The sequence below is a fragment of the Procambarus clarkii genome, chromosome 84 (assembly GCF_040958095.1).
Source record: "Procambarus clarkii isolate CNS0578487 chromosome 84, FALCON_Pclarkii_2.0, whole genome shotgun sequence".
Taxonomy (NCBI): domain Eukaryota; kingdom Metazoa; phylum Arthropoda; class Malacostraca; order Decapoda; family Cambaridae; genus Procambarus; species Procambarus clarkii.
This window is the reverse complement of record NC_091233.1, coordinates 19,453,261-19,478,691: the sequence shown is the minus strand read 5'-3', so window position 1 is coordinate 19,478,691 and position 25,431 is coordinate 19,453,261. Positions and strand designations below refer to the sequence as shown.

At 43.7% G+C, this 25,431-nt stretch overlaps 1 protein-coding gene across 1 annotated transcript in view; it reads right to left on the bottom strand.

Moving 5' to 3' along the window:
* The window catches only part of dlg1 (discs large 1), a gene marked incomplete in the record, with an annotated part of 879,898 nt that extends 869,146 nt beyond the window's left edge, over positions 1-10,752 (bottom strand). The window contains 1 exon segment of the mRNA XM_069316591.1: positions 10,409-10,752. Coding sequence (XP_069172692.1) covers positions 10,409-10,427 — 19 coding nt within the window.
* Positions 10,753-25,431: the final 14,679 nt, after the last annotated feature.

Here is a 25,431-nt window from a genome sequence, read left to right as displayed (position 1 = left end):
ACATGGAGGTCTATTGTACACATTCAGGTCTAATGTGTACATTCAGGTGTCTATTAACCCAGGTTGAGAAGTGCCTGTCCAAGCCCCTTAGGCTAGAGCCGAGCCCAGGAGCTAGACCAAGCTCTAAAAACACTGCGATTGACCTCTCAATTAACTGCTTGTTATTGGCTACCTGGGGCCAGATTCACGAAGCACTTACACAAGCACTTACGAACCTGGGGCCAGATTCACGAAGCAGTTACATAAGCAATTACGAACCTGTACATCTTTTCTCAATCTTTGGCGGCTTTGTTTACAATTATTAAACAGTTAATGAGCTCCGAAGCACCAGGAGGCTGTTTATAACAATAACAACAGTTGATTGGCAAGTTTTAATGCTTGTAAACTGTTTAATAAATGTAACCAAAGCCGTCAAAGATTGAGGAAAGATGTACACGTTCGTAAGTGCTTGCGTAACTGCTTCGTGAATCTGGCCCCAGGTTCGTAAGTGCTTGCGTAACTACTTCGTGAATCTGGCCCCAGGTTCGTAAGCACTTGCGTAACTGCTTCGTGAATCTGGCCCCAGGTTCGTAAGTGCTTGCGTAACAGCTTTGTGAATCTGGCTCCTATACAGTAAAACCCATTAAATATTCCCTTTACCATTCAATTCTCTCAGTTTCTCCGTAAAAAATGCAAGTTTTGCCTCAACAGAAACATACAAACATGATGCCTAACCCTCTCAAGTCTAAACCATAGAAAACGTGAATATTACGTGTTATTAAATGTTAATAATACGTCGTATTTCTAACGTATTGGTCGATTCCGTGCCAAATGCGACGTATTAGGCGAGAGGATAGGTTGATAGGGAGCCGGTCGGCCGAGCGGACAGCACGCTGGACTTATGATCCTGTGGTCCTGGGTTCGATCCCAGGCGCCGGCGAGAAACAATGGGCAGAGTTTCTTTCACCCTATGCCCTGGCAACCATCTTGCACATTGCAATAGGAAATTCATTTCCGAACTGTGATTAACAGTGACAGTGTCTGTGAGAATGTGTTTGTTTGTTGTTGGAAGATGGGTAGCGGTGTGTTTGTTAGTTGTTGATGGATAGGTAGCAGCTTGTCTGAGTCAATACATCATTTCTCTCACACAGACACACACACACACACACACACACACACACACACACACACACACACGAATCCTCCCCCCCCCCTCTCCCCCTCTCTCACTCCTTCATAAGGCTTCCCCCCCCTTCACTCCCCCCCCCCCTGTTTCCTCCTATACCCCCCGAACAGCGTTGAAACGAAGTGTTCAAATTAAAAATCCGAATGCATACGTTCGAAGCTTGCTGCATTTCAAAATCAGTTATGCACGTTCTAAACTCCAGTCACGTTCGCTTCAAAATCCCAGCAATGTCCGAATGGAAAGCTCCATATGTGCTCTTTGGAATCTATCCATGTTTTTTTTTCTAATTCATGTAGGCCATGTTGTCGGTAGACACGGGGGGGGGGAGGGAGGGAGGGAGGGAGGGAGGGAGGGAGAGAGAGAGAGAGAGAGAGAGAGAGAGAGAGAGAGAGAGAGAGAGAGAGAGAGAGAGAGAGAGAGAGAGAGAGAGAGAGAGAGAGAGAGAGAGAGAGAGAGAGAGAAAGAAAGAGAGAAAGAAAGAGAGAAAGAGAGAAAGAAAGAGAGAGAGAGAGAGAGAAAGAGAGAGAGAGAAAGAAAGAGAGAGAGAGAAAGAAAGAGACAGATAGAAGGGGGAGAGAAGGAAGAAAGGAGAGGAAAGAGAAAGAAATGAGAGAAAGAGAAAGAAAAGAGAAAAGGGGGGAAAAGAAAGGGGTGAAAGTGGAGAAGAGAGAGAGAGAGAGGGGGGGGGGGAATGAAAGACTAATAAATAGTAGACTGCGAGTATACTACACAGTCCATGACTAGAAAGTCAGGGTCCAAGAGCTAACACCTCAATCCTGCCGTCACCAACAGGGGAATACAAACAGGTGATTACACTGGACTTTATGCTCTATCACCTCCCCACAATACCAAGCCACCATACAAGTACCACAGCCCCCCCCCCCTACTGACACGCACGGGACAACACTCATTAGTCCTCCTAAGGCGGGACCCAAGAGCCAGCGTTCAACTCTACAAGCATATTAAGGGAGACACAGGTAAATGGCGGGTAAAAACTCATCAGCTGGCGTGACGTCAGAGTTTTAGGGGAACGTGATTGGCTGGGAGGTAGCTGCCTGATGCACACCTTTAAGGAGACATTAGAGTAGCCTGTGCTTCTGAAAAGGTGTTTCAGAAGCACGGTGCTTTCTCTCCTGTCCTCTCGCCTAATACATCACATTTTTTACGTTAACGATCAGTTGAAATGCTAAACGTATTAGTAAATATATAAACACCTTAATATGGATGTGTTCTATACATCAGTTTTGATAGGTTAAGGTTCACACATTTCTGGTTAGGAGCCGGTCGGCCGAGCGGACAGCACGCTGGATTTGTGATCCTGTGGTCCTGGGTTCGATCCCAGGCGCCGGCGAGAAACAATGGGCAGAGTTTCTTTCACCCTATGGGCCTGTTACCTAGCAGTAAAATAGGTACCTGGGTGTTAGTCAGCTGTCACGGGCTGCTTCCTGGAGGTGGAGGCTTGGTCTAGGACCGGGCCGCGGGGACACTAAAGCCCCGAAATCATCTCAAGATAACCTCAAGATAACCTACACACAGAAATCACAATAGCGTGATGTATCAAATGAACAAATAAACAAATTAATACCATATCGTAGCTCATTCGATTAAGGCAGCGTCTGGGATGCTCCCAGACGTAGGTTCGAATCCTCGTCACGGCCCTTGTGGATTTGAACTTTCTTGGGGCCACATGTGTGTGTGGCGTATGGCTCTCAGGTGTATGTGAAGTCAACAAGGATTTTGTTGCTTAAGATTCGCTACCTGGAACAAAAAAGTTCCAAGTAGCACGGGCTATGGTGAGCCCGTGAAGCCCAGGATTCCCCAGGACTCTGGGTGGCCTTGATGGAGCCACTCCCACGCTACCCTCCACAGTCAGGCTTCATCAGCTGTGACGCCAGTATTTAACAAACCTGAACACCTTTCCTAACATCTTTCCCCTAACCAGCGAGGCTTTGTTTACTTTCCTTAAAGCGTTCACAAGCTTGGAGAACATCATATCACAGGAAAAAGGTTAACATGTATAACCAAACTCAATTACGGGCTCACCATAGCCCGTGCTACATGGACACTCCGTCCTGAAGTTGAACAACAACATTGGAGAACATCACAACCCAGGTTGTTATTGTTAAAAACAACATCACGATGACACTTCGATGTCATCGTATACGTCTTCGTATACGATGCATACGTATACGTATGCATCGTATACGTATGCACTTCGTATACATCGTATACGTAAATACGTCTTCGTATTTCATACGAAGACGTATTTCATGCGTTATATAAACCCAAGTCGTATTTCTTGCGTTAAACCCAAGTCGTATTTCATGACTTAAACCCAAGTCGTATTTCATGAGATAAACCCAAGTCCTATTTCATGACTTAAACCCAAGTCGTATTTCATGAGTTATATAAACCCCAAGTCGTATTTAATTTGACCAAACCTTGAATATGGACAAGTGGGGCATTTACCTCACTTTAGACGTGAATAGATACTCTGAAAAAACTCATTATTATTTGTTGACATTCAGACTTTAATGTGAAGTGATTGAAGAACTGATAACTTTTCGTTGTGGAAAACCAGTTGAAGTATATATGATATCGTTAAAACATATAGACCTAAACAAATTAGTTTAGGCTACGAAGATGCATGAAGAAATTAGCTTGTTTAGGCTACTAAAAATGCATGAATTAGCTGCTTGAAAGTTGGTTTAACTCATTCGTGACTCTATAAAGCTTTGAGTTGGTTGGTTTAGGATAGAGTCATGAATGCGCTGCCGTGCCTGAAATTGGGTTTAACTCATTCATGACTCTATAAAGCTTTGAGTTGGTTGGTTTAGGATAGAGTCATGAATGCGCTGCCGTGCCTGAAATTGGGTTTAACTCATTCATGACTCTATAAAGCTTTGAGTTGGTTGGTTTAGGATAGAGTCATGAATGCGCTGCCGTGCCTGAAGTTGGGGTTATTTACAAATATTATACAAATTTACAAATATTTACAAATAAACGAGTTCCCAGGGAATGTGTAGCCTATTTATTTACATCAAACCGCGAGGAAATCGCCTTCAGTGTCTCGTTTACATCAGAGCTGCAAATTTGTAAGTAAATTGTGAACTACAAGTGTAAACAGCTGTCAGTTTACCGTTCAATCTTCATTATATTTCAAATGAAAGAAAAATCAGATTACGACGCTATATAATTGTGTTTCTACGACGCTATATAATTGTGTTTCTACGACGCTATATAATTGTGTTTCTACGACGCTATATAATTGTGTTTCTACAACGCTATATAACTGTAATTGCTTACTTAACCTATTATAGGTTAAGTAACTATAATTATAGGTTAAGTAACCTATTATAACCTTATTACTTAACCTATTATAGGTATGGGTTAAGTAATAATTGTAATTACGAAGAAATAAGATGCTTATCTTAACATACTAAGAAGGTTAGGTAAGGTCGGTGTTTTCTATGAAGCTTTTCAAGGTAAACTAGTATGTTTAGTATGTCACATATGCACGTATTTAATAAGTCAATATTGGCTGTAAGAAAGTGCGAGAACGGGTTGCGCCACCATCGTCCGAGTTGGGTATGGCAACTCCAGCGCCATCTATGGGTCTGCACTCAAACTTCTCTGATATTGGAGGCTATGTGGACAACGCCATCTGTTGGTGGTGGCGTGACAGTGACAAATGGCTCTAGTTTCCTGCCCTGGGGCCAGATTCACGAAGCAGTTACGCTAGCACTTACGAGCCTGTACACCTTTTCTCAATCTTTGGCGGCTTTGTTTACAATTATTAAACAGTTAATGAGCTCCGAAGCACCAGGAGGCTGTTTATAACAATAACAACACTTGATTGGGAAGTTTTCATGCTTGTAAACTGTTTAATAAATGTAACCAAAGCCGTCAAAGAGTGAGGAAAGATGTACTCACCTAGTTGTGCTTGCGGGGGTTGAGCTCTGGCTCTTTGGTCCCGCCTCTCAACCGTCAATCAACAGGTGTACAGGTTCCTGAGCCTATTGGGCTCTATCATATCTACACTTGAAACTGTGTATGGAGTCAGCCTCCACCACATTGCTTCCTAATGCATTCCATTTGTCAACCACTCTGACACTAAAAAAGTTCTTTCTAATATCTCTGTGGCTCATTTGGGCACTCAGTTTCCACCGGTGTCCCCTAGTGCGTGTGTATACGTTCGTAAGTGCTTGCGTAACTGCTTTGTGAATCTGGGTCCTGAAGAGAGGTCGCCGTTGATGACCTCTGGTGGATTGTGCCACAATCCACCGAAACCAATCCACCAATCCTGCCCGAAACGCATTGCGTAATAGTGGCTTTAGGCATTGTATGTACTAGCTCTATCTATATATCAATCCATTAATGTAACATCACTTGTATGTATGTACCTTACCTGAATAAACATTTATTTATTTTAAAATGGCGCTGATTAAACATTTTAATCAGCGCCATCTGTTGTGCTACGGAGCATAATGTCACCTCCTAGGGAAACGAGTGTTACCTCCTAGTTTCCCCAGTGTACCAGTCAATTTAACTGATGACGTTTCATGTCCACAGAGGTGACGTGTAGAGGCAGTCGTACTGAGGAAGGCAGTTTAACTTGGGCAGTCCAAGTACTCTCAGCTCTGTCTTGGAAGAAGACTAAGTAAGCCGCCTTCGATCTGGGGCTGGATTCACGAAAGCACTTACGAACCTGTACATCTTTTTCTCCATCTTTGGCGGCTTTGTTTACGATTATTAAACAGTTAATGAGCTCGGAAGCACCAGGAGGCTGTTTATAACAATAACAACAGTTGATTGGCAAGTTTTCATGCTTGTAAACTGTTTAATAAATGTAACCAAAGCCGTCGAAGATTGAGGAAAGATGTACACGTTCGTAAGTGCTTGCGTAACTGCTTCGTGAATCTGGCCCCTGAGCATTGTTGTTTCAGATTTAGCTACTCAGAACGAGGTGTCCATGTAGCACGGGCTATGGTGAGCCCGTAACCCCTGAGCAGTGTGGTAGCTGCTAATATATGTAGTGTTGGTATAGATCGGCGTACCCCGGGATTGTGAAGTGAGGTGCCTATCGTGAGGTGCTATTACCAGGGGTAATATCCCCTGAGCCATACCAGGGGTTAAGGTGAGCGTTTAAGATTAACCAGGACACTGATTCGAATCCCCCGGCCCGGATATTCTTCACATAACGTTATTGCTACCTTGTGTATAATAACAAGCATGTATGACAAGCATTTAAGTTTCTATCACCCTGATGCTCCTGTTCACCTAGCTGTAGATAGGTACCTGGGCGTTAGACAGCTGTTACGGGCTGCTTCCTGTGTGTGTGTACTCATCTATTTGTGTCTGCAGGATCGAGCATTGACGTACGTGTGTATGTGTGTGTTTGAAAAATAAAATGTATTGACAGTTGAGAGGCGGGCCCAAAGAGCCAGAGCTCAACCCCCGCAAGCACTAGTTAAACACAATGTACATCACACTGCACATTAACGATAGCTATTGTGCACCACAGTGCATTAACCCCCCCCCCCCTAGGGGTATATTTCACCCTTAGTAGTGCAAGCAACAACATTATTCGTAATTCATTTTGCTTGTGGATATATAGGTATAAATAGGTTCTGGCTACTGACCTTTCCCAGGATGCAACTCTCCAACCGTTGCTAAACTCCCCGGGTACCTAGTTACTGCTAGGTGAACAGAGGGCATTGAAATTGAAATTGAAAGGGCATTGGGTCATAGGAAACGTACCCAACCATTTGTGTCCCGTCTGGGATTCGAACCAAGGCTTCCCGATTGTGTGTCGAGAACGAAGGCAAGTGTAGAAGTAGACAACTGAATTACTAGTAGTTAGAAATGAGGCTATCCTAGGAATTGTAGTCTGCAACCTGTACTATGCATATTAAATAGCCTAGCAGCATTAATAATAATAACAGTAGCCTAGTAGCAAAGACAAAAGTTCCATTAACAGTAGTGTCTCGGCAACGGTAGTAGAAATAACAGTAGCAGTGGTAGTTAAAGTAGTTACTGGTAACTTACACTAACAGTTTCAATACTTATGGGGGGGGGGGGAGAAGGATTGAGTACTGTTGCAGTAGCAACAGCAGACATCAATACACTATAGCAGCAGCAGCAATATCAGCAGACGTATATACTACTATTAATACCCAGAGGAACATTAATAGTAACAATAGCAGCAGTTATTAAAACTACCACGGCTCTTGTAGTTTATAATAGACACGAGAAAGGTAGGAGAAAGACAGCCCCCCCCCTCCTATCCCAGTGTGATTATTTCTACCAATACCACACTGGTGGTACCACAACTACCACGATCAATGTTGACTATGGCTAGTTCGCTACCAGCTTAATAATGTACCACAATCACTGCTGTTGCAACAGCCGCCATGCTGCTGTTAGTCCTCACACTGGCATTCAATACTGACATTGTCTTCTATGTTGCTAACATCTTGGCCGGGTCACCTAAATTATTTCCACTATCGCCACAAGAATTGTCACTATGCTCACTATACTTCATTCACATTATCGCAGCCATCACACACCATCACAGCCACCACCCATACACACACCACCACACACAGCCACCACCATCACAGCCACCACCCCCACACACCACACCACACACAGCCACCACCCCCACACACCACACCACACACAGCCACCACCCACACACACCGCCACAGCCACCACCCACACCCACACACCACCACAGCCACCACCCACACAGCCACCACCCACACCGCCACAGCCACCACCCACACCGCCACAGCCACCACCCACACCGCCACAGCCACCACCCACACCGCCACAGCCACCACCCACACCCACACACCACCACAGCCACCACCCACAACCACCACAGCCACCACCCACACACCACCACAGCCACCACCCACACACACCGCCACAGCCACCACCCACACACACCGCCACAGCCACCACCCACACCCACACACCACCACAGCCACCACCCACACACACCGCCACAGCCACCACCCACACCCACACACCGCCACAGCCACCACCCACACCCACACACCACCACAGCCACCACCCACACACCACCACCCACACACCACCACAGCCACCACCCACACACACCGCCACAGCCACCACCCACACCCACACACCACCACAGCCACCACCCACACACACCGCCACAGCCACCACCCACACCCACACACCGCCACAGCCACCACCCACACCCACACACCACCACAGCCACCACCCACACACCACCACCCACACACCACCACAGCCACCACCCACACACACCGCCACAGCCACCACCCACACCCACACACCACCACAGCCACCACCCACACACCACCACAGCCACCACCCACACACCACCCACACACCACCACAGCCACCACCACCACAGCCGCCACCACCACCACCACCACCCACACACCACCACAGCCACACACCACCACAGCCACACACCACCACATCCACCACCACTCCCACACACCACCACCACCACCACTCCCACACACCACCACCACTCCCACACACCACCACCACAACCACCACCACTCCCACACACCCACCACAACCACCACACACACCCACCACAGCCACCACCCCCCCCCCCACACACCACCACCACAACCACCACCACTACAGCCACCACCCACACACACCACACACAACCCCGTTATAGTTAATCATTCCCTCCTCTACCAAGGTCAAGAATTAACCACCGTCCACGCTATTCCTCTCCCAAATAATTAACCCAACTAATTACTCCTAAGTTTGCCAATATTTTTGTCGTACAATGACCACACAGTTTCAGATTAGCAATTCTGTGCAGGCTGCTTCAACTTTGAAGCACTCAGTAAGGATACCGGCTGGTGGTAAACTGATTTAATATATTATAAAGATTTTTTTTTGGTATTCTGTCAATTATATTTACCACTGTCCCCCCCCCCAAAAAAAATATGCATAAAAGGCATGAGTTAATTCAATAGTACATTTATATTTTTTTTATAATTGTAGATTATCTTTACAATTTTCTACATCAGAGTAAATAGTTGATAATCTGTTAAGTTAAGGTACTTTAACTGCTACAATAGACTACAATAGAGACTACAATAGAGACTACAATGGAGGCTACAACAGAAGCTACAATAGACTAGTCTATTTTACCCATTTATTTTGAATGGGCCATCAAATTCTTACATTTGTAAAAATTTTATATATATTTACACAACTATCTTTTACACAACTATAACAATATTATCATTGGATCGATTACCTATCCACCCAAACCACTGTATTTTGTATTACCAATACAATATACCTCATTCTTGCCTATTTTGAAATTATATATATTTCAGATTTGCTTAAATCCGATTAGAATAAAAATGGGAAGATTTAATATTTAAAAGATGATTGCCAAGTGTGTGCTAATACATTTATACAATACAAATACAGCTGTTGCGCTAATTAATGACATTCTTAGCTTAGTTAACCTTGATTAACCTAATGAGTTGATTAATATTATAGGAACTGGGTATAAGACTAAGAATATTTAGAGAAAAATGTCTACTGTCAGATAGCAGCTAGGCCAATGATACTGTCAGATAGCTGCCAGGCCAATGGCACTGTCAGATAGCTGCTAGGCTAATGGCACTGTCAGATAGCAGCCAGGCCAATGGCACTGTCAGATAGCAGCTAGGTCAATGGCACTGTCAGATAGCAGCCAGGCTAATGGCACTGTCAGATAGCTGCCAGGCCATTGGCACTGTCAGATAGCTGCCAGGCCATTGGCACTGTCAGATAGCAGCTAGGCCATTGGCACTGTCAGATAGCAGCTAGGCCATTGGCACTGTCAGATAGCAGCTAGGCCATTGGCACTGTCAGATAGCAGCTAGGTCAATGGCACTGTCAGATAGCAGCTAGGTCAATGGCACTGTCAGATAGCAGCCAGGCTAATGGCAGTGCCATCCAGCAGCCAGGCCATTGGCACTGCCATCCAGGCCAATGGCACTTAAGTGTCACATGCCCGTCCCAATCCAGAGTTACAGGAGTGCCAAGTGGCACTCTGGGAACGGCTAGGAGGGGCCAGAAAAATATGTAAATAAAGTAGAGAGAATGTTAAGGTGGATGACACCAGCTGAGGGGGGGGGCAGGGGGGGCTTCCTGCCCCCTCTCTAACGAGCCTCGATATAACGAACGGCCTTTGAGTGCAGGCGTTCCTCATATACTCACCTTGCTTCCGGACTGGCATCTTGCGGGCCCGGTGTATCCACACCTGGCGGATGGCGACTTGGCACTGGGCTTCCACGGTGCCAATGGCACCGCTTTAACAAGCAGTGCGGTCGTTAACGCGGTCCAAAAAGACACCAAAACACTCTCTCGATCGACCGAACGACTCTCCGGTCGGGGGGTGGGTTTTTCACTCGAAAATGCACTCAAACTGGCCGCCGCACGCGCGTGCGGCTACCGGGGGCACGCGGGTGGACCAGTAGGGGGTTTCTAGCCCCAATGCCCTTCACTCCCCGCACGCAAACGGTAGAAATAGCGACCAGAAGCGACACGTCTTCGCCTCGCCAGCGGTCATGGCGACTTGCCGCGGCGCGCGCGGGCTCCACCTTCTCCCTCTTTACCCGCGCGCGCGCACACACCTACACACCCATTCTCCCTCTCCCTTTATTTATCTCCTTATTCCTCCTCCCTCCTTCGCTCAATCAACCCTCGGGGATCTTCAATCCCGGGGAGTTGATCAAGATCATTCATCATATCGCCTGCCGGTGATCAATTGCAACGGGGATGCTACTTCAAGTCTGCCATCTGGCGGTGTCTGGAACGTTTCCTGGATGAGCGAACTGCAGCTGGAAGCGCCAGAGTTGCCAGATATATATATATATTACATATTTACAGCCATATATGTAGTTGTCTACATATATGTTGGTGTGGGGGTTGATGTATTGAGGGAGGGGGATAGTTTGGTGTATTTTGTATTGGGTTGTATTGATGGTTTAAGGGGGTATGGGGGATGGACTATGGTTGGTGGGAATGGACGAAGGTTGTGAGAAAATGTGGTGGTGGTGTTCGTTCAAAACATCGAACCGGCACCACACATCTACTATGAGGCCAACATGCTGCTGAGCCAGGCATTACCCTGCTCTCTCTCACTCTCACTCTCTCTCATTATAGCGCTCTCTGTCTTGCTCACTCTCATTATAGCGCGCTCTCTCGCTCTCACTCTCATTATAGAGCTCTCTCTCACTCTCACACTCTATAGCGCTCTCTCTCATTACCCCGCTCTCCCTCTCATTATCAAGCGCTCTCTAGCTTTCACTTTCATCATCGCGCTCTAACTCTCATTATAGCGCTCTCTCTCACACATTATCGCTCTCTCACTCTCATTATCGCCCACTCTCTCTCTCCCTCTCTCTCATTATCGCCTACTCTCTCTCACCTCATTACGGTCATTATACCTCATGGCTATAACATACATCTACCCCCCGCCCCCCTCTCTCACTCAAAATAAGCAATTCCGGCAGGAGTATTGACCGCGTAACAGCTGTATACTAGGCTTGCCTCACTGACCTATTGTATCCATCGATTTTCGCTCCCATATCGCCTTTAATAGTCTACAAGATATGTCGCGTCCTCTCAAGGGGTCAGGAATATTGGGGGCTTAGCTTAGCGTGTGTTGGTTAGAAAGTTCGGTTTGGTATATTAGATTGAGAAGCTTTATTCGTGAATTTATGTATATCATTGTTCTTGGAGTATAGGCTGTATATGTATACTATTTAATGACTTACGGTTTATAGTTAAAGTGGTAAAGTTAAGAAATACAGCTATTTTTTTTCACAATTCCTACCTTTTTCACAGTTCCTACAGCTATTTTTTCACAATTCCTACAGCTATTTTTTTCACAGTTCCTACCTTTTTTACAGTTCCTACGGCTATTTTTTCACAGTTCCTTGAAACTGTGAATTTTCACAGCGTCATATAACTGAAAATATTAAAGCTATACAACGGGATCGAACTTCAGATAAACACACAGTCAACTATACTAAAATAACATATAATTATACGTGTGTATAATTATAGTTAAATATGTGTATATAAATATAGTTAAATATAGTAATATGCGATAATATTACCACAAACTAGGCTTTGTGTGAACAAAATAGCTGATACTCACCTTGTGCTTGCGGGAGTTGAGCTTCGGCTCTTGGGTCCCGCCTCAGGAACTCAGGAGCCATAAGTGCGATAATATTAGCACCTCGTAGCCTAGTCATGCAAGGCGCCGACCTTGACGGGATGATGAAGCAGCCTCGTCCATCTATCATTCATAACACTCCTTCAAGGCGGCTATTTTTATCATTCTGTGAGATAACACAAGGTAAATATAGTGGGATACAGAGACCGTTGTGGTGGTTTTAATAGTGGCTCTTGCTGTTGTGTTAGGGGAGATATTATAGTTGTTTTGTATGGGTGTAATACTTATTCACACTGTGTAAGTATTGTACACACTGTATAATACTAGTCTGTATAATGTATCAGTCTGTATTATAATACTAGTCTGTATAATACACTGTATAAGTATACATCTAGTCCAAGTTGAAGTATGTTTATTGAGACAAGAAAGAAATGCATCTCAAAGGGATAGAGTAGCTTAGGCTATCTCTACCCCGCAAAGTATACATTATGTAATACACTGTAAACTCTTCAAACTTACGGGGAGTTTACAGTGACACATAAGAGGGAAAAATGTAACATGACTACATAAAAGACTTACGTGATACCGACAAATAAACAACGATTGAAAGAGAAAACTGAAGGATTAAGTAACATGGCTGGAAACCTAATGGTGGCGGGTTCGATTCCCAGGCAGAGCATGATTGATGATGAAGATTAAGCCACCCAAAAGGTGGCACGGGCATGAATAGCCCGAAAGTGGTGGTGGCCCTTTTGAGCCATTACCAGTATCAATAGATGATACTGGAGATCTGTGGAGGTGCGACTGCACCCTGCGTGACGGGAGATGTCTCCGTGAGAGCATGATGTTTTCTTACGCCTAATGCCTCTGTTCACCTTGCAGTCAACTGATACTCGAGACTTGGGCAACTGTCGTGGAAAGCAAGTCACTGGTCTAAGGAGGTCTTGACAAGCCAAGCAAACCAGGCTTCCTGTCCCCGTAAAGTCTAACCTAACCCCTCCCCCCCCCCCAAGATGCTGGGAACGGGGATCAGAGACCGGGCCAAGAGGTCATTGATTCTCGGAACCACCTTAAGGTAAACCCCCAAGGTAATATAGATTAGTCGGGATTATTTATAGCATTATATAGGGATATATAGAGATAGGAGACATCTCCCGTCACGCAGGGTACAGTCGCACCTCCACAGATCTCCAGTATCATCTATTGATACTGGTAATGGCTCAAAAGGGCCACCACTTACGGGCTATTCATGCCCGTGCCACCTTTTGAGTGGCTTAATCTTCATTAATCAATCAATCAGATATATAGAGGTGAAGCAGAACAATACCCGGTAGCTAGAAAGGCTGGACTCAAGAGCTAAAACTCAACTCTACAAGTAGAAACACACACACACACAAGCACGCATTCAAGGACGCACGCACACACGTGCAGAGAAATGCACACACACACACACACACACACACACACACACACACACACACACAAGCACGCATTCAAGGACGCACACACACACACACACACACACACACACACACACACACACACACACACAAGCACGCATTCAAGGACGCACGCACACACGTGCAGAGAAATGCACACACACACACACACACACACACACACTTTTTCAGAACCCACAAGGATGAGAGGCAATGACGAACCAGCGAGACTCGACCTAGTCTTCACTCTGAACGACTCCGACATAAGAGAAATCGGTTTTGAGGACCCAGTAGGAATGAGCGACCACAGTGTACTGGTGTTTGAGTACTTGATTGAAGAAGGGTTATTGAACTCGAGGAGGGATACCGAAACCAAAAGGTTAGCATACCGAAAGGGAAACTATGAGGGGATAAGAAAATTCCTAACAGATATAGCATGGGAAACAGAGCTCAGGGGAAAGACGGCCCAAGATATGATGGATTACATCACGCAGAAGTGCAAGGACGCAGCAAACAAGTTTGTCCCAGTCCAAAAGGAAAACAGAGAAATGAAGATGAGAAACCCATGGTTTAATCAAAGATGTAGGCTAGCTAAGCAGCAAAGTAAAAGGGCATGGAGAAACTATAGGAATAACAGGACACTGGAGAGCAGAGAAAGATACCAGAATGCCAGGAATGAATATGTCAGGATGAGAAGAGAGGCAGAAAGACAATACGAAAATGACATCGCAAGCAAGGCAAAGACTCAGCCTAAATTGTTGCATAGCCACATTAGGAGAAAAACAACAGTAAAGGAACAGGTTATGAGATTAAGGATAGGGGCGGAAGGATTCACTACAAATGACAAGGAAGTGTGTGAGGAATTGAATAAGAAATTCCAGGAGGTCTTCACCTTAGAACAAGGAGAAATTCCAGAGGTAAGTGAGGGAATAGCTAACCAGGAACCACTGGAAGAGTTTGAGATTACCAGTGGGGAAGTAAGGAAGTGTTTACTAGAGTTGGACGTGACGAAGGCTATAGGCCCAGATGGAATCTCCCCTTGGGTTCTAAAGGAAGGAGCAAGAGAACTGAGCCTACCACTCTCCATAGTGTATAACAAATCACTGGCAACAGGGGAACTGCCAGATACTTGGAAAGCAGCTAACGTAGTCCCGATATACAAGAAAGGGGATAGACAGGAGGCACTGAACTACAGGCCAGTGTCCCTAACCTGCATACCATGCAAGCTGATGGAGAAGATTGTGCGAAAAAAACTAGTGGAGCATCTGGAGCGAAGGAACTTTGTAACACAGCATCAACATGGGTTCAGGGATGGCAGGTCCTGCCTCACAGGGTTACTTGAATTCTACGACCAGGCAACAAAAATAAGGCAAGAAAGAGAAGGGTGGGCAGACTGCATATTTTTGGATTGTCAGAAAGCCTTTGATACAGTGCCACACAAGAGGCTAGTGCGAAAGTTGGAGATGCAGGCTGGAGTGAGAGGGAAGGTACTCCGGTGGATAGAGGAATACCTAAGCAACAGGAGACAACGAGTCTGTGTGAGGGGTGAGGTCTCAGATTGGCGAGACGTCACAAGTGGAGTCCCGCAGGGGTCAGTCCTTGGACCTATACTGTTTCTGGTATATGTAAATGATCTCCCAGAGGGTATAGATTCGTTCCTCTCAATGTTTGCCGACGATGCAAAAATTATGAGGAGGATTGAAACAGAGGATGATAGTAGGAGGCTACAAGATGACCTGGATAGACTGAGTGAATGGTCCAACAAATGGCTGTTGAAGTTCAACCCGAGTAAATGCAAAGTAATGAAACTAGGCAGTGGAAACAGGAGGCCAGGCACAGGATACAGAATAGGAGATGAAGTACTTAATGAAACAGACAGAGAGAAAGATCTAGGAGTTGATATCACACCAAACCTGTCTCCTGAAGCCCACATAAAGAGAATAACGTCTGCGGCATATGCGAGGCTGGCTAACATCAGAACGGCGTTCAGGAACCTGTGTAAGGAATCATTCAGAATCTTGTACACCACATATGTAAGACCAATCCTGGAGTATGCGGCCCCAGCATGGAGCCCGTACCTTGTCAAGCACAAGACGAAGCTGGAAAAAGTCCAAAGGTATGCTACTAGACTAGTCCCAGAACTAAGAGGCATGAGTTATGAGGAAAGGCTGCGGGAAATGCACCTCACGACACTGGAAGACAGAAGAGTAAGGGGGGACATGATCACAACCTACAAAATCCTCAGGGGAATCGACCGGGTAAACAAGGACGAACTTTTCAACACTGGTGGGACGCGAACAAGGGGACACAGGTGGAAGCTGAGTACCCAAATGAGCCACAGAGACGTTAGAAAGAACTTTTTCAGTGTCAGAGTAGTTAGCAAATGGAATGCATTAGGAAGTGATGTGGTGGAGGCTGACTCCATTCACAGTTTCAAATGTAGATATGATAGAGCCCAATAGGCTCAGGAATCTGTACACCAGTTGATTGACGGTTGAGAGGCGGGACCAAAGAGCCAGAGCTCAACCCCCGCAAGCACAATTAGGTAAGTACAATTAGGTAAGTACACACACACACACACATGCACACATTTCAAGGTCACCAGGTACGAGACACTCATTTAGCATTGTATTCCTCAAGCATAAGAACACCTGTAGCGAGCGATGAGTCACAATAACGTGGCTAAAGTATGTTGACCAGACCACACACTAGAAGGTGAAGGGACGACGACGACGTTTCGGTCCGTCCTGGACCATTCTCACAATCGACTTGAGAATGGTACAGGACGGACCGAAACGTCGTCGTCCCTTCACCTTCTAGTGTGTGGTCTGGTCAACACCTGTAGCGAGCTCAATCACAGAACATGTAACCATAGTATACTGGTGGACTTTCTACCTAAAATGTGCATTCCAAGATGCATTCACCAGGTCATGTTTGACGGGATTCGGGAGGGTTGATAATTTTGTATTATATGTGGGATATATATATTATATTTGTGGGATAACGAGTATTGTCCCAAGGGTCAATACTCGTTATCCCACTACTTACCAGTAGTAGTATCCAGTAGGAACGTCGAACCAACGCCATCCTTGGCTATTGTGTCCACTGGGATATGGTGTTGACGCGGTTGATGTTGGTTCAGATTTAGCTACTCAGAACGAAGTGTCCATGTAGCACGGGCTATGGTGATCCCGTAAGTTGAACCCGACTACCGTCTCATTTTACACTAATTTGGTTTGGTGTTAGCCTAGAACTAACTAAATACTCTCAATGTGTGTATATACATTGATAACCAGGGAATGTGTATATACACAGGTTATCTCGGTGCATACATTCCACATATGTTATGCCACACATCCCTGTTGCCAGGAACATGAAGCCTGTATTTAGTCCACCTACAACAGATGGTCCCAAAGACTGCTTCTCTAACACGAAAGGTTTGGTACCTTGTGCCCTCCTGTTTCCAGCCGCCACCTCATTACATTGCATTTATTAATGATGAACTCTAGCAGCCACGTCACTCCAGGTTCGTGTCTCCAACTCGAGACCTTCTCTCATGTTGAACTGAAGATATTCTGACCGTTCCGAAATATGCAATCGTCCCATCTTTTTGTGTCCTGTTTATTCGATCTCGTCCTGTCATTGAAGCCTATCTTTTGCGAGACAGGATTTACTGAAACTGAATCTGTGTTAGTATTTCGTTATCAAGGCCCGTCTCTATTCTTCTGGTCTCTATCTTGATGTGTATACGAGAGAGAGGGGGAGAGAGAGAGGGAAAGAGGGAGAGGGGGAAAAGAGAGAGAGGGAAAGAGAGAGAGGGAAAGAGAGAGAGGGAAAGAGAGAGAGGGAAAGAGAGAGGGAAAGAGAGAGAGTGGAGAGAGAGGGGAGAGAGAGGGGGAGAGGAAGAGAGAGAGAGAGAGAGAGAGAGAGAGAGAGAGAGAGAGAGAGAGAGAGCGAGAGAGAGAGAGAGAGAGAGAGAGAGAGAGAGAGAGAGAGAGAGGGGGGGGGGTCAGATTGAGGAACATCAACAGTGGTAAACCTTCGCCCTGTGGAGCACACATTACAAGGATAATGACAAAATTGCTTCCGGTATCATCAGGGAAAGATGAGCGAGGGAGAGCAGTGTGGGAGAGAGAGGAAGAACAACGGTAACAAAAAAATAGGTGAAAGGTGAATGAGGGAAGAGAGGATGGAAGAGGAAGGGAGGGGCGGGAGGGATAGAGGAAGGGGATGTTGACCCGTCTGCCAGCAGCACATCCTCTCAGGCTAGGCAACGTCTAGCCCCTGGGCTGAACAGACGCAAAATGATGATGTTAAAGAATCGCTACCTGGAACATAAAGTTCCAAGTAGCACGGGCTATGGTGAGCCCGTAGATATGACGGAAGACGCGCGTTCTTCAAACCAGTAGTCTGATACCTGGTTGGTCGACTTGTCTAAGTCATATACGACTAGTCTAAAACCTATTACGGTGCAGGTTTACAACGTAACATCAAATGAAGCTGTGTTGAACTGACATTTAAGAGCATGAGGATTTATGCTAATAAATTTATGATTTATTAACTCCCCTAATGTTTCAGGGAAGAATCAATCAATCTGGGAGAAAGTTTGAGGAGGTGGGCAGTGTGTGGGTGTGTGTGTGGGGGGGGGAGAAATTATCAGGGGGAAGCTGTAAGCCATTACGACTATATACAACTGGGAAAGGGTTGAGGATAAGGATTTGGGATGGGACGGGGGGAAAGGAATGGTGCCCAACCACTTTGGGACGGGCGGGGATTGAACGCCGACCTGCATAAAACGAGACCGTCGCTCTACCGTCCAGCCCAAGTGATTGGTGGGGGCGAGTGCATAGTTGGTGAAGAGAAGGTGTATGTTGGGGGGGGGGAAGGGAGAAAGGGAGAGGGGGGGGAGAGAGAGAGAGAGAGAGGGGGGGGGAGAGGGTGTGTTGGGGTGGGGGAGTATGAAGGGGGAAGAGACAAAGTATGAGTTGAGGGAGGGAGAGTTAAGGATAGGAGGACAGGTGTTCGAAGATAGGGGACGGGGGTCGTGGCCCACAAAGTTGAGAAATGTGTTGAGAATACTAATGAGCGAATTAGTGTTTTCTGTCGTGTCGTCACTGCTCTTGGGTTTAGTGACTAATGCACATAGACGTCTGGCGGTGTTCAAAACCTTTAGCGATGTGACTTAAGATCAGGTAAAGTGAACCAATACTGCGTGCGTGTGTGTGTGTGTGTGTGTGTGTGTGTGTGTGTGTGTGTGTGTGTGAGAGCGCATGCAAGCGAGCGAGCACGCGCACGCGTTTTAAAATTCGGTATGACAAACATAACATGGCTTCAGTTCAATCAAAAGAAAACCAAATCAAATTACATTTCTTTACAAAATAATGCAATAAACACCTTTATATTATTGCACTTCCTTCATATGACACTATGTAGGCCTACAAGAGTTCGAAAATATTCAAATAAATAATATTTATCACTGTTAGCCATGCCATCACCTCACTCCTGATGCAACCCATTGCTCTCACTCTCTAAAAATCTGACCAATCATGTTCAGGTACACCATCTGTGGCCGATTCTAATTGGCTCAGGATGTATTCTCCGGAGCGCTGGGGGTATACAGCATATTAATCAGGATATGATCTTGCATATCTTGTACCGCTCGTTACGAGGAGCGATTACACGTACTGCATCCATAGTTTCTATTTAACGAAACTGCTCGTTTGGCAGTTCATATTTAACAAAACTGTTAGTTTGATAGTTCATATTTAACGTAACTATACTAGTTCTGGCAATTTCTATTTAATGAAACTTTAAAAATGTTTCTTTACAAATGCTTTCAACTTTGAGAATGATCATGATCCCAAGTTCAGGGACGGAGCCGGACAGTGGGACAATGAACAAATCCACAAGGGCCGTGACGAGGATTCGAACCTGCGTCCGGGAGCATCCCAGACGAAACTATACTAGTTCTGAAACTATACTATACTATACTAGTGGGACAATCTTGCCAACTCTCACTTTCAACCAACTTTCCAAACGACTGCACACAGGCCAAATAGGACAGCCCCAATAGTGGAGAACATTGCCACAGTATTGCTGGAGGCAGCATCTGGGAAGGACAAAGTGCGCCTCCTAACTGTGCAAGCTCCACATGCTAGGGACTTCCTGTTGGCTGTCCCCAATTCTGTCTTGGGTGCCCGCCTGGATCATCGGGCCCTAAGTATTGGTGTTGCCCTGCGCCTTGCCGCCCCTATCTCAACTGAACACCGGTGTATCTGCAGCTATGCGTCGGTGCGCTTAAGTTCCTAAAAGAGGTGGATGAGGAACTCATTGGGAAAACTAAAGACTCAAGAGCGGCCAGTTTCCTGTATCAGCGCCTCAGTGTCCCAATCCAGAGAGGAAATGCGTGCTGTATCTTGGGCAAGCACCCAATCTCCGAGGAGCTGGATGAGGTCTTCGAACAGTGATTGTTATATGCGTGTTTACTTTAAAATGTAGAAATGTAATAAAATAAAATTAAAAATTTAAGGAAAAAAAATAGGGGTGGTATGATAAGAAAATATTAAAGTGTGTGTGTGTAATATATATATATATATATATATATATATATATATATATATATATATATATATATATATATATATATATACACACACACACATCACAAGCCACTCCAAGCAACAGCCTATTGGACCAAGCTCTCACAAGCCAACAAGCTCTCACAGCCTGTTTGCAAGCCTCACAATATGACTTGTGAGGTTGCAAACTGCGTACTGTAGTACAGCGGTCTACGTCCACGACTCGCAATCGAGGATCCCGACTTCAATCCCCAAGTGGGACAGAAATGGCCGAGCACATTTTTCTTCACCTGCTGCCTCCATTCACCAAGCACCAAATAGACACCTGGGAATTAGTTAACTGTTGTGGGGTGGCATCTTGGGGAAGGTCAGTAGTTGGCCTAGTGGGATCTCAGAAAAGCCTAAGAACAGGCTTCCTGTCCCCAACAAACAGGAATTGTGTGTTACATGCACACTGCAAATAACTAGTCAAAATTTATTTTAAATTCCATAAGAGATGAATGTTACACCAGCCAGGAAATATGGCCAGAAACCGGATCTTAGATAATACTCGGAGCCAATGCAAGACACAGGTCTTTCCTCATCTCTTCACAGTAGGGATGCATGTGTATGTGAAAGTTCTGGCTTTTCTTCATTAATAAGACACTGAATTTCATTAAAATTTTATTATATTTATATGCATACATATTATTGACAAAAGAACCTAAAGATAAACATACATGACCCCTCATACCCATAGATGATAGTGGGTTGTTAGACAAAAATATATTTACAGGGTTTCAGTTTCTCATAGGGTCAAAACGCAAAAAACGAACATGAAACACCATAATTTAAGAGCAATGAACTGGATGACACTGACTGGCTTGGTAAACATTGAGTGTAAAGGCTTAATAATAATACTACATATGTGACAGCTTCCCACTGGGCAAAAATATCTCTGGTAACGTTAAATCAACGTACGCTCAATGTTATCAACGCTTATTCAATGTTACGTCAATGTCGTTTGCCCAGGGGACTTGTGGCCCTAAGAGTACTGTAAATTCCTCAGTTCAAATATTAATGGGTGGATTAACAGTCTACGCACACACGTGGTGCATCATTATACTTTCAGATTATAATCACACATCAACATCATTGAAATAATACTGAATCTAAGAAAAAAAATTCACTAGTGGAGTTGCACTAATCAATGTCAAATGTTCCATGTTCGATTTTTAATATTTCACTCTACGTCATACCAAATTGCTGTCTTTAAAAAACCAACACGATTTAGACACAATGAGCTTGATTTCAGACCATCCCAATAGCTGTCAAAATACTGTAACTCAACACATCATTATAGCCACATCAGTGACAACAAAAATTGCAATTTGCTCATTAGCAGTTACAAAGCACTAATATAATTTCAAAACAAAACATTATGAATGTATTTGTGAATGTATGTATAATGACCAGACCACACACTAGAATGTGAAGGGACGATGACGTTTCGGTCCGTCCTGGACCATTCTCAAGTCGATTGTGGTAAAACTAACCTGTCTCACGACGGTCTAAACCCAGCTCACGTTCCCTATTGGAACACAATCAACTTGAGAATGGTCCAGGACGGACCGAAACGTCGTTGTCCCTTCACATTCTAGTGTGTGGTCTGGTCATCATACTTTAGCCACATTATTGTGACTCATCGCCTGCAAATGTATGTATATGTATGTATGTATGTATATGCATGCATGTGTACTGTTTATGTCAACTGTATACATTATATGACACCTAATAGCCTGAACTGCTCTAGTAGACCTAGTAAGGTAAGAGAATTATCAGAAGAAAGTGCCAAGCCACTGCGACACCGTAGCACTTGAGAAAGGCTACGAGGATGAGCATTTGGGAAAGGAAAGAGGCGAGGAATGGTGCCCAACCACTTGCGGTGGTCGGGGATTGAACGCCGACCTGCATGAAGCGAGACCATCACTCTACCATCCAATCTAAGTGGTTGCGCAACTCAACCTGGTAGGTAAGGTCAGTTTTGCCTAATAAACTTGTTATATATATATCCTTAAAAAATACATTTTAATGAAAAATTACATTCATAACATTAATTACTAATTGATTATACTACATAGTTTCACCTTAAGCAGAGTTATAATGGGCATATATGGGTAACATTAGGTTGGTCAATCAGTTTTAGACTATAACAAATCTAACATGAACTATTAAAATAAAAATATCTATTAATATAATAAAATTTAATTTTGTTTATATATACCTGGTACAGTTTAAGGAAATTTGGCTTCTTAAGACAACTTTGGTTATTAGGTACAACACATACTGGAATATACTGTGTATGTGTACAGTATATACATACTGTACAGTAATATTGTGCATATAGAGAGAATATATGCACACCTTATACTGATGGACACTGTCAAGTACCTCATATTCTAACTCCTAATATACATAGGTACGTGAACTAACCTTCAAATATGGCCATGGATTCATAAACAATATAAAATTTTGGCATGATATATATATCCAAAACTACTTTTCCATTTTCACATGTGGTAAAGCCTTAACATTTCCAAACCCTTTTAGGGTCCTTTAATAACAAAACAAAACAAAAAATGGGTTTGAAATTTCTAAGGCGTTACTTTTCCATTTTCAAATGTGATAGGCTTGGATATGCCGAAATAAGACCGACCTTTCTTGACGTCTTTTTGCTTATACTGTACACACACACACACACACATTATAATATATATATATATATATATATATATATATATATATATATATATATATATATATATATATATATATATATATATATATATATATATATATATGTTGTACCTAGTAGCCAGAATGCAGTACTCAGCCTACTATGCAAGGTCAGATTTGCCTAATAAGTCAAGTTTTCCTGAATTTATATATTTTTCAAATTTTTTTCTTATGAAATGATAAAGCTATCCATTTCATTATGTATGAGTTAATCTGTCTAAATTTGAGTTAAAACTAACGTAGATATATGACCGAACCTAACCAACCCTACCTAACCTAACCTAAACTAACACAACTAAGTCAATAATTTATGTTCTTAATATAATATAATAATTACAATTCAAATAAACTAATTGGGAACAATTTATTCAAAATAAAAAATATCACTCGGCCTATTAGGCAAATCGGGCCTTGCATAGTAGGCAGAGAAGTGCGTTCTGGCTACTAGGTACGACATTATATATATATATGTCATACCTAGTACCCAGAATGCACTTCTCGGCCTACTAGGCAAGGCCTGATTTGCCTAATAGGCCGAATGATTTTCGTTACAGTATTTTCAATAAATTATTTCTTATTGGTTTATTTTAAGTATTATTATTATATTACAGTATATTAGAACATAAATTATTGATTTAATTATGTTAGTTTAGGTTAGATTAAGATAGGTTAGGTTAGGTAGGGTTGGTTAGGTTCGGTCATATATCTACGTTAGTTTTAACTCAAATTAAAAAAAATTAGCTCATACAAAATTAAATGAATAACTATCATTTTATAAGAAAAAAATTAGAAAAATATTAAAATTCCAGAAAATTTGCCTTATTAGGCAAATTGGGACTTGCATAGTAGGCCAAGAACTGCATTCTGGCTACTAGGTACAACATATATGTATATATAATATATTTTCACAGGCTTCCTGTACCCATCCAAAAAATATTAAACAAAATTAATTGGGGATCCCCTAGGATGCATGGCACATCAATTGCCAAACTCTCCTAGGTGAATACACACATCAGGTGAAAGGAAACGTGCGTAACGATTTCTGTCCTGTCAAGGGATTGAACCCAGGTACCTCAATTGTAAGCCAACAATGTAGACCACTATGCCAAGTTGAACAATGTAAAAAGCAGCCCATGCTGCTGCTCATGGAGAAAACAAATGGAATTCTATAGGCAAAGAAACATTTGTGAGCAGTGTTTGTACTCTGTGGGCTGCTTAGAAACTAAATGATAAACTATGATATTAGACTACAAGGTACCATGGGCTTAAAAGACATTAAATGATAGAAATACACATTTATGTTTTTTGTGTATCCTTTTGGAAGAAAGAGCACTTACTAATCAAAATAGCCCACGTGTGTGTGTGTGTGTTTGTGTGTGTATTGTAAATCCCCAGTATTGAGTAAAACACTTCATTCACTTTGATCTTATGGGAATTAACTCGGGTCTGTAAAACGTGTAACCATTGCTTTACCAACCTCATCATGTGTTTATATATAAATATACTGTATATATAACTAAACTAAATACACAGGCAATAACTTGCTTTCCAGACACCTCAGGTTAACGACCAAAACTGGGTCATCTTCCATAATTATTCAGTATAAAGTAAAAATGAGTAAATTTGTACTCACCAATAGTGTAACGGCCGATCCTTTTACGAATTTGATGACTATTGATGATAGTGCATAGACGTCTAGGTGGTATGTGTCGAGTTCATTTGTCTGGTGTGCAATAAATAACCGAGGGGCCTGATACCACCTGTTGTTACGTACATAATACCTGGAGAGGGTTCTGGGAGTTCTTGAATTCCCCGAACCAGGTTTGATTTGTGAGGGCTTAGTCCAACACACTGTTGCTTGGTGTGGCCTGCAGGTCCATAAATCCACTACAGTCTAGTTGTTCTGGCACTTCTTGCAGAAAACTCATTTTTTCTTGAAGTCCACTTTTGTTCTGCAATTTTTCTTATACAGTACTTGCTTGGAGGATATTGAACCTCTGATGTTCGTACAGTGTTCTCTGATTGTGCTTGTGGCACCTCTACTTTTCACTGGCTATTCTGCATTTCCTACCACAGCGTTCATTCCAGTGTGTTATTTTATTGTACAAATTTGGGGCCTGGTCATCCAGTATTTTTCCATGTATATTTAATGTCATACTTCTCTTATCTCCTTTCTGGGCACCACTATTTTTTTCAAGCTCCTGCCACCATTATGGAGACCCTGCTCATAAATATTTACAGACCAGAAAAATTTTCTTCCCATTT